At 44.8% G+C, this 10,894-nt stretch overlaps 1 protein-coding gene across 1 annotated transcript; it reads right to left on the bottom strand.

The window, feature by feature from the left end:
• Positions 1-1,471: 1,471 nt before the first annotated feature.
• Positions 1,472-10,816, bottom strand: LOC144110642 (trimeric intracellular cation channel type 1B.1). The gene is made up of 6 exons (XM_077643684.1): positions 10,591-10,816; positions 8,496-8,652; positions 6,824-7,008; positions 6,282-6,369; positions 5,416-5,847; positions 1,472-4,406 (listed from the first exon to the last, which is right to left on the bottom strand). The coding sequence occupies exons 1-5, from the start codon at positions 10,709-10,711 to the stop codon at positions 5,544-5,546; spliced, it is 855 nt and encodes a 284-aa protein (XP_077499810.1). The 5' UTR covers positions 10,712-10,816; the 3' UTR covers positions 1,472-4,406; positions 5,416-5,543.
• Positions 10,817-10,894: the final 78 nt, after the last annotated feature.

Genomic DNA, 10,894 nt, shown 5'->3' with positions numbered 1-10,894 from the left:
GATGCAACGCTGCTTTACCAATCAAACTCGTGCTTCCAATTTTGCAGCAGACTTGGACACCCAATTTCTGCAAATTAACTGGGCTGGTGCCAGCTTTATCCAATACAATGTTCACTACAAATTATGTGACCGCAGATATTGTACGGATTGTCCAGAATTTCGAATTTTTGAGGTTTCACTATGTACTGCTTTTACTGACATAATAGAATAACCCGCTATCGAAATATCAAAATTTTGTCATTTTCTTCCATAATAAATGCACCGTTCAAGTTGTTATGAATTCTTTGGGGAAGTGTATGTTCTACAAAAAGTACCTGCAATACTTCTATGTTTGGACTGGATCACGGATGTCCTGCTGCCACCGACAACTGACATAGTCCTACTCTAGAGAAGTGATTATTGTGGCGCATATGTGATGTAACGGAAACACGAGCATTGAAAAGTTAAAAGGTGTCGTTCGTCTTGCTGCAACATAACCTCTCAAAGTCGCATTAACGTCGATACTATATACCTAGTCTGCCATGTGGTGTAACAAGGTTTGTTTCCGCAATTGCTTTTCTGTCACAACTACGTTGAGAAGCATGCAGTGGTTCACTACAGTAAAAGAATTTGGCAAATGCCACGACAAGCATGCAGTGGCTCACTGCAGTAAAAGAAGTTGGCAAATGCCATGTTTCCAGTGGCCTCTAGCACCGAGTGAAACACACAAAATAAATTCAAACTGCATGTGCAGAGTCCATGTGTTGTCCTGAAAGTAACTCTAAGGTGTGCCTTTGGCTGAGCAGAAGGGGCTGCATTTGAGACAAGCGTGTTCTTATTACAGTTTTTAACTGAAACCGAACTGAAAACCAGAACTGAACCCCTATTTTTTTCCGAAACTGGAACCGAATCAAACCCACAATTTTTTCCTGTCTTTGGAGGCAGCTGTTAGTTCTTCTGAAAGGCTCGTACGAAATGTTGTATTCTTTGCTCTATAATGTTGTTGCACTCGACGGCTACGCAATGCCAGCAAGCGTACGATTCAAAGTTCTTATTACCGCAAGGAGAGACGTAAAAGACAGGACAAACATGAGTAGTAGTCGGTAACCGCTTCCAAAACTAGTGGTTACTGCTACTAGAATTGGCATGGAGGCTGCACATAGGACAAATGTCGGCACAAGTACTAATTGGATTTTTGGAAAACACTCAAAATTAATGGTTGCCAATGTAAGACAGTAAATTCAAGATATGACACGGGTCAAATAATTATTGCATTATGTCTCAGTCTTTTCATGTGCCAAGTAACTACTACTTTGGAAGTGATTAACCAATTATTGGTTACCGGACTATTTGCATTAGCAAGTGCACCCGCCTATAAATTATTCTATGTTAGCTTCGCCACTGTTAGCGCTAGCAGGTGAACACCTTAAACATTTTTTCATTAAATGAAGAAAAAAAAGAACATGGCTCCAGAAAATGACAAGCCTTGTGGTAGGAAGGTGAACGGTTTTCGTTTTATTGGCTTCATCAAATCTACAGTCATGAAAAGTGATTGGCAAACAAAACAGTCCCTTGTTTTGGGTTCTTCAGGATAACAACGGGGGAAAGATTAAAGGGAAAATGACTAGCAATGCTAGGCTTGTCACAGGAGCAGCTGATACACTGCCTTTTGTTTTGCTCGGTCCATTTCGGTGCGAGAGCAGACAACTGCGGAAATGAATGCGCTACTTCTGTCGCATGTTGATCTGCCGACGACGCACCCGCCACAGCTGAGCTTGCGAGTCAAGCAAACCATTTTGCTCTATTCTGACAGCTCGTCAAGGGCAACCTCAGGTAAGAGGCTCTGTCGACTCAGTAAAGTACCATCTATTGAGCCACAATCTGTTATACTACAAAATACCATTATATTCTATCATCACCCAAGCCCATGAGCTTTCCTTTTTCAAAAAACACTATAGGCAGCTTCACCAGTATAATAACATCCATAGATTCCTAATGTATATGCAAATAATCTGTTTAGGCCACTCTCTCAACTGGGTTGTACATCCTACTTGGCCTGCTAGCATTATATGTACAAAGAAAGGTATTGCATGTTTTACGTTCAACCAGTGCAATACACATTACATGTGCATTGTCTGACCACCAGAGCACCGCCAATACACCATCAAAGTCCAAAAGAGGCTTCAGGCACAAGCGCGCACCTTGCAAAACAACTCCCAGGTGCAAAACATTGCACACTTTGAGGGTTCCCATTCTTAATCTCAATACAGTAAACACTGTTCTGAAGGTCTACAGTGTTGTTTGTTCAATGTTGGCACTATTTCACAACAGATGTACGTCAGTCCCAGCACAAGGAACTTGTGATCAAAAGATATTACTAGAGACTGGTGTTAAGGTCCCCGCAAGCTTCCTCGGCAAAACCATGCGCTGTACCATGTTGAAACACAAATACTTCACCTGACTAACAATCTGAGGCACACAAGCAGTAGGCCACATGTGCAGGTCAAATGTACCTTACATCTGCACCTGACAAGCACAAACTTGTACTAGAAGTCACTCTGTGCATACACTGTGGTCAACTCATGCACACGGAAATCGAAAGGTGCAATCTGCACTAGAGAAGACAAATACTTAAATGACAAAATTTGATTTGTGTCATGACACCTCTGCTTTCAGTAAGATTCCCTGGCCACTTGTGCTGTCATTGTCTTCATAATTGTATTCATTTGAAGTGTTATCAATATTTATTGTACACTAGGGCGCACGCCTCACTGTATACATGTATTAATTTGAAGATGCGCTGATCGCCATTTTTTCCCACGAAGCCTAAGTTCTGTGCTCATGGTGAAAGAGCCAGACGATACTTGAGAAATTATTTTGTAGCATCACAAAAGGAAGACACGTGACATATGAAAAAGAACTTGCTAACCGCTACGACGATAACAATGACTCCCAAGCAATTAAGCGTGCAATCCTCAGCCCAGGCTTTCGCACAGCTCTGCTCTCTTGTTCTGTTTCGGCGCCGGCATTTCAAAGGACTTAAAAATGGAAGAGCCGAGCTTGCGAATGCTTCGAAACGATAATGACCCCAGGCTGAGAGCTGCTACCTGGTGTTAGCAAGCAGAAGCTTCCATCTCTGTAGTGTGTTAACTAAAGAAAACACGTCGATTTACCGATTATATATGTGCTTGTCACATATCTGAAAGCACAACTAAGTTTATTACAGCCATATCCAGACTCGGCTTCACGCTTTGAGACCTGAAGCTACATCTAAAACTGCAGTTTTAGGGGACTAATCCCATCTCCCAAAAGATGCTGCAGGCTTCTTTCAATCTGTGAACCAGAATGAAGTGACCCAACGAACACAGGCAGTCTCTGCTGCTGTATTAATGTGTCTTTTCCTCAGTCATGGTGGCTAGCTAAAACGACAGCACTTGGCACTTTGCAGCTGCGTGTCTGGTAACCTCCAGACATGCCCTCCACACACACACGATCCCACCAGACAATAACACACATGAGCAAGGACGTTTCCAGAGGCTGCCAAAATAGCACCGCTCGAGACAGGCAGACATAGAAAACTGTAAAAATACAATTTGTTCCACTGATAAAAGCAGGCTCGGCTCACCTGTATAGTTAAAATGTACTAAGATGCGCTAAGGACCTTTCATAGTACCCAGAGTTTTTTATGCTAATAATTTTAGCCAGTTTGTACAGCCACTAGAACTATATGAAGAGTTGGAACAAATATGACATTGTAGTAAGGTGAAACTTTTTAAGGTCTCAAAGGCCCACAAGACACTTCTTTTCCTTTATGTGCACATTTATACGCATAAAGTACTTTGAAAATGTGCAAGAGATGCAGGCAGAAAACTAGGCATATGGAAAGAAAAGTTTTTTGCTACTGAAGAAAAGATCACTTTGAGCAAGTCTGCTTAAGTATGATGTGTGGTATGGAACTTTTTATTAGACTAGCCTGGGAGCAATCACACTCCGAGTCACGAGAGTAAAAAAAAAGAAAACAGGAAGAGATGTTTAAAATAATCTTTGTCCTAACAAACAAACCACCCTCGGCCTCCCCGCAAGACATGCCACAAAAGAAATGCCTGCCACTGACTTTGCCAGGGAAGACTTGTATAAAGATAGCAGGAGCTGCGTAGAAAACAACGTAAGAAATTGGTGTGAAAACAAAAGAAGAAAAATATGCCTGTGCACTTGTAGAGATGGATCAGGGGTCACAAATAACAAAGGTGGCTGAATGAAGAACCCGACGGTAAGCACAAAATAAGGCAACCACTCTTGCGACTTCAGCCTGATGTCCATCCTTTCCCTGCTTCCTCTTCCTTCCTTTCCAGGAGTCCTTCGATGTTTGGCAGCAGAGAGAACTTGCCCGTAGTACAACAGAAGGTCCACTCGCACACACACGCAACCTGGAAAGGAACGAAGAACTGATACTATAGGCAGTACCTGAGGCGGAGAGGGTAGTAATTCTTTTCATTCCCAATTCCTCTGCAAGGTGTTGCCAGCCGCGGCAATCGCTATCTACTACTGAACAATGTCTAATTGGCAGTATTCCGGCTGAAATTATATTTATTAAATTAAATTTTTTTACGACTCATGTCGCTGCGTGCCAGCAGATCAAGGTTTGCCGAGAGTTGCGCGTTCTGTCTCAGAAGTGCCGGAGAGGTGTGCGAGTCTCATGAGAGGTGAGGCATCGTCGCAGCGACACCGTGGTGCCACCTTCTCTGCAGGTGTGGAAGGGCTGCTAGACCTCACTGAGGAAGAGATGCTGTTGTGCTAGACAGTGCGCATGCAAGATCGTTTGAAACTGGGCTTGAAGAAAGCCAGGCACCAGGCCGGGGGGAGTTTGTACCCATTTTTACTGGCGGCTTCCTGCAGTGGGTTTCAAACCACAATACTGTCACCTTTATGCCCCTCTGGGATAAAGATGACGCTATTGGTCTTCATTTATCCCTTTTCTACGCCACCCGTGGCCACCTTTTCAAAAAAAATTCCGTGATATCATCCGCACACCTTACTCTCCCGCCCATGTTTTCTTTCCCTTGGAATCCACTTCGTTACCCTAAGTGAACACTGGACACCTGTCCTCAGTATTACAGGTGTTGGTCAACCACATTTTTCTTCATTTAATTTCAGCTGGAATACCACCAACTGGACTTTGCTCGACAGTAGCAGATAGCAACTACTGCAGCCGGCAACTTCTTTTCCTTCAATTTTCTTATTTTATTAATAAACCACTATTAGCACCTGTTCCTTCATTCACTCTACTGCCTTTCAATCTCTTATCGTTACGCATATCATTTTCGCTTCCATAGCTCACTGTGTCTTCCTTATTTTGAGTATTTTTATATTATCCTTCTTTGCCTCTTTGGGACTTTCCCCACAATGAACACCTCATTCTCTCCCTCCGTCACTCACCTTATTTTGGCGCCGGCACGTCCCACGCAAGAAAACCAGAAGAGGGAGGAAGCGGTGATGACGTCCCACACTGAACACAATGCGCTGGGGAAGAAGGCCCTGGGGAAGACGGTGAGAGGGAGGCATCATCAGTCTTTCTTCTTGGTGGCCTCAGACTTTCCGTTCTTGGCGGTGTCCCCCTTGCCCTCGCCGCCACGGCTGGAGGTGAGCGCGCGGCCCAGCGCGTCCCACACACCGCCCAGGAAGACTGCGCAGAAGAGGTTCTCGAAAGGAAGGAATGGGTCGTGGATGCCCAGCAGCATGGCCGACAGCTTGAAATACAGCATGAACACCACGATGCCCAGGTAGACGAGTGCGTGAGGTGCCGAGATGAACTCTGTCTTCTTGTCCAGCACAAAGATGATGGAGGCCACCAGGCATGCCTTGGTGGGACTGCAAGACAGGACCAAAAGAGTCATTAGTCGCAGCTCAGAATTTTTCTGACATGACAAACCAAGATTCATAATGCAATTGCAGCCATGTATCTATGTTTCAGTGCATGGGCGTGAGGCACTCCTGGGCAATATGACGAGACTGAAAGCTCCACTGGATGACGTCTCATATTGTGTGCCCTTAGGGTCTCTGAACTGAGTGGCAATCAGTGTCACGATATTGGATGCTGGCCTTATGGAACAGAGGTAGAGACATAATCGTTCAGCTCAGTGACTCAAAGTGGAGCAATTGCTGACAGGCTAACATTTTAAGCCTAATCCTGCCTTTACACTAGCACCGCCACTACTACCACAGATACCAATGAATTACAATACGTAACCCTCATGAGCATCCACATAGGGTTAGCCTGCAGCATAAAATAGGTGTCTACTCACAAGCTTGGCTGCATGATCTCCATGGCTCCTGGAGTCCAGAAGCCTCGGAGTAGCCGTTCAAACACTTTGAGAAACGATGACCCGTTACCTGCAATAACAACAGGAAGAAAATTGTACTTTCTAATGCAAAAAAAAATGATAAAGCAGTAACTTGCACCTTATGAGGGAAGTTAGATTATTTGAACTTTATGCCAAAAACTTTAGCAACAAAAGCTTTTGACAGTGTTTTTTTAAATGCATCCATCAACATCTGACATCATGCTTAGCGGACATCAGGAGATGACATGACACGACATGTTTCTGTAGGAGTAGGCATGGGAGAGCTACGCCCTTTCAACATTTTTCATGTCAAATAAAATGTTCCACCCTTAACATACCAGAATCCTCGCACCAGGAAAACCCATGAATGCAGATGCACACATTCTTTTAGACACACTAAATTTAGGTTGGCTGAGTCAAAACTTTTGTAGCAGCTGAAATTTAAGGTTCCCAGCGAAAGCTATGACACCTTTCACTATAAAAATCAGGAAAGGGCACCAGACCTTTGACGACGCCGATGATGATCATAATGAGGTAGCCATTGGGGTACACCTTGGCAGCATGCATGACCCCATCATGCACTTTCTTGCACCGCGTGACTTCCTTCATTAACGCTATCACCAACTTGCAAGGGAAGAACTTGCAGATCTTGTAGACAATGTCGAAGGGTGAGTAGAAAATGGCGTACCTGTTGACAGAGAAATAATACAGGGATGTGCGACAGTGCAGCGTGTTATGGTTTTCACAATTCAGCCAGTCTGCTGAACACACAGCAACAATCGCAGTCTTGAAAGAATATTGAAAAAGGCCTCAGACAGCCAAGTAAAAAAATAGTCTGTGTGGTGCCTTTCACTGCATTGCAGATGCCATCAAGTGTGTACCAGGTAAGCAAGCGCAAAGGGTTGCAAACATGTAACGCGAACAAATGCCACATAATTAGTGTTCAACTGCGAGTATTAGTGTTCACATTATAAATACCACTAAGTACTGCTGTTCTGAATTGATACCATCAATAATTACTACTAATCAAGGAGTTTGTAAAATGACAATTCTAGTGGATGAATAGAAACACTCAAAAGCCAACCCACATCCCCACACCATCAAACATCACATTTTTGCTGTTTTTCTCCTTTTGCTTCCATGATAGAAAACTGACTAGCATCAACACACAGGAGCTGTTATTATGAGCCACTTTTGCTGCCAAATAAGAGGTTCATATTTTTACACCTCCACAATCTCAGAGAGAGAGGGTTTGTTGGTGGGAAAGGCAGAAAGGTTGGCCAGAAAAATGAATATCTGGCCTGCTACTCTGCGCTGGGGAAGGGAAAGAGGAGAAAAAAAAAAAAGGGTCACGATGGGAAATGATGATGATGGGAGAAGGCAGATGTGGCTAACGTGTCCCGCCATAATTAGTTCGGGCTCGAGCACGGGCTACTTTCTCTTTTACAAAGGGCATAAGTTTTTTCATCTACAATAAGCAGTTACACTAACTTTTCACTTAAGGAAGCCAAGCAAAATTTTATCGTCATCATCAGCCTGACTGCGTCCACTGCAGGACAAAGGCCTCTATCACATCCTTGCAATCAACCCTCGCCTGTGTCAGCTTCACTCACCTTATTCCCGCCAACTTCATCACAACTTGCCCACCTGACCCTTCGCCACCTTCTCTTGGAATCCACTACACTACCCTAAGGGACCGCTAATTATCTTGCCTTCGCAGTACATGCCCTGCCCATGCACAGATCCGTTTTCCTGATCTCAGCTAGGTTGCCTAACACTCTATTACTTTGTCTCGGAATGCCCAAACCCACCAGGAAACCTAACACCCATCTCCCACCCTTCATTCTCCTCCTGGGAGGCTGCCCTGTCCAGCTCCGACTCGAGCGACCAGCTATTGTTGATTGAGCGGGCATGCCAGATCGTGTCAGCCATTGGGGTCCTGGGCTAAACGTTCTTACCATACTGCTATTTTCCTACCTGTTAATGTTACCCTTGTCATTTCGCATTCCAAGCTCGGTGTGCTGTCCAAATTTTAGGGGAGTCTTTTATATCCTACCGGGATTTGCATGATGTACTTTGGCTCTATTTCAGTTCAACAGTTTTAAATAGACTAGAGAATGACTGATGGAGAGTATTCCTTCGATAAAGTGACAGCATGTCTCCAGCAGTGCGTACCACACTGCAGTGGCAAGCAGCAGCTGCTGGTTGTTCTTCAGGGCTCCCAGAATGGGCTCGCCCAGCAGGAACGCCGACAGGATCCCGCCAGCAAAGATGGAGAACATGCTCGATATCCAGCATGACATGGGGTGCTTCCTGGAGAACAACTGGGAACCTGCACAGAATTTGCCAACTCACCTACTTATGTGCTCCAACCACCATAAGATGTATCACAGTGCTGAAAGGTAGGCTAACAGAAAACAGCACATAAGAAAAGTATGGCAACTGCAAAACATATGAGCTCATGTGCAGTCATCATACCTTTTTTATGTGCGGTTTTCTGTTGAACCACAAGACCTCTTATTCCCTGAGCATCAGTGCATGCACATTTTTTAGTGACAAGACAGCTTATAATCTTGCCTTAGTTGCCAAGCTGTGAAATATTTTGGCAGGGCAAGGGAAACACTTTTTGTTCTCTGAACAGCAGCAGTTATAATGTCATCTGGAAGTTGCAGGTCTCATTATTTGGCACGATGCTAACTACTCCTACTTACATAAAACCTGCATCTGAAAATTAATTGGAGTCCGATATTAAATATATTACCTACAATGGCACAGCCAATGGTAACACAGAGAAACAATAAACAAACCCGTACAAATTACTGGATTATGACTTCAGGTTGCGTGTACCTGTTTTCAAGCACTGTTCACTTTACTGCTCTGATTCCACAGCGATCTGGATGCAAAATAAAAAAGCACATTCAATGATATCGCACTTTGAAACTTCTGATGATTCATCGAATGTTTCAAAGCGCAATGCCAGCAGTGAAGCCATGTGCATCTCTATTTGTTCCAAATATGTGTCATTTATTTACACTAATGTCAAGAGGCTGCAGGCTTGTTTTCACATTCCTGCATTGCCTACCAGCCTCACGGTACTACCGCCGTGCCATCCTCTAGTGTGACTTGTCTGCTGCTCTCTTATTCTGTACCATACGCTGTAACATTTATTTAATTCCCGTTCCTTTGCCAGCCTCAAGGAAACTGCACCTATTTGCAATTGACACTGCAATTCTTCTGGCTGTACAATGCAATTTCAATCTGCTACGCTTTCATGGCTCATGCAATAGCAGGCACATTCTGTGGTCGGTTAATTTCTTCTAGTTGCTACGTACATTTCATGGGAATTCAACGAAAGGAACGTGAGCGATGCGAACATGATGAACACAAAAACAACAGCTGCAGGGCAGCTAACTTGTCAGGTGCTGCGTTCGTCAAGCTGTCCAAAAGCACTTCATATTTTTATTTTTTGCAGACCCACATCGGTGTTGCTAATTGCACAAGGCGGTGAATAAACCTGACTGAACTGGAGAACGAAGCAGTGTTGGCTTTAATAGCACTTGACAGGTGTTTACGCTATTTGAATGTGTTTCTTCTCAGGCAGGCACAGCTATAACATAAGCACAGATCATTTGGGGAAAAAAAAAATTTGAGCATGAAAGAAATACTATAATCGTTAAAAAAATGGTCACTGCGTCATCCACGCTGCCCATGATCAAAGCATTGTGAGCTTACAGCTTCAAAGCGGCATTCCTCGTTTCTATTTTTGCTTTTCTCCAACGCATCACGCGCGTTCTCATGCGTAAAGCCCGCATGCCGCGAACGGTACGTGTTTTAACGCGCCACGCTACAGCGGTGCCAATCACGCAAGCACTGTTGTGTACAGAACAGAGCAGGGGCGAACAAAACGCTCCACAGCGCGTGCCCCAAAAAAGGATCGCGCTGCTCTCCGAAAGTTTACTTCAAGCACGCAGCCTCCGCTACCCTTAGCCGCAGCATCTGGAAGCGGCGCTCCCGCGAAAGAGCAAGAAATAAAAAAAAAATAAAAAAAAACTAGCTCTACGTGGAATAAGCGCTCTGCGCTTGGCTTTTCCGATCGCACGAGCTAGGCGCAAGGAGGAAAAAAACAAATCTGGCAGCATCGCCTCCTACAGCGAGGCTTAGAAAAGCCCCTCTCAAGACCCTTGATCGTTTCGTTTAGTGCTTGTTTGTTCGCTTTTGAGCACCCTCAAGGGTACACTGGAGCCGAGGCGGCCGGAGGTTTCGTTCTTACCGGGTCCCAAATCCTCGCGCAGGTACAGGCATGTGATCACGCAGTGGGCAACGTCGAAGTACGGGTACATCTTGAGCTTTGCCACCTGGTTGGCGACATCGAGAAACATTTCGGGATCCATTTTTAAGTCCTTTGCCTTCGAGGGTGCCGGAGCGCCCGCTCGCTGTTCGGGAATCGTGCGGAATCGTAAATAGCACGCGCGCAGCGGGGCTCTAGCGGACACTCTCCTCCATTGCGCATGCGCGGAAGATGAGAGCAAGGTGTGTGGCGGAGGAGGGTAAGATTCTGTGTGTCTAGTAGAGAC

The sequence above is a fragment of the Amblyomma americanum genome, chromosome 11 (assembly GCF_052857255.1).
Source record: "Amblyomma americanum isolate KBUSLIRL-KWMA chromosome 11, ASM5285725v1, whole genome shotgun sequence".
NCBI lineage: Eukaryota > Metazoa > Arthropoda > Arachnida > Ixodida > Ixodidae > Amblyomma > Amblyomma americanum.
This window is presented reverse-complemented; position numbering and strand designations above follow the sequence as displayed.

Excerpts from the sequence above, each read along its gene's own strand:
- LOC144110642 (XM_077643684.1), bottom strand. The coding sequence starts at position 10,711 with ATGGATCCCGAAATGTTTCTCGATGTCGCCAACCAGGTGGCAAAGCTC. Across the intron at positions 8,653-10,590 it reads GCGCGAGGATTTGGGACCCG|GTTCCCAGTTGTTCTCCAGG; the intron begins GTAAGAACGAAA and ends AATTCTGTGCAG. Across the intron at positions 5,848-6,281 it reads GAGATCATGCAGCCAAGCTT|TCCCACCAAGGCATGCCTGG; the intron begins GTGAGTAGACAC and ends CCTGTCTTGCAG.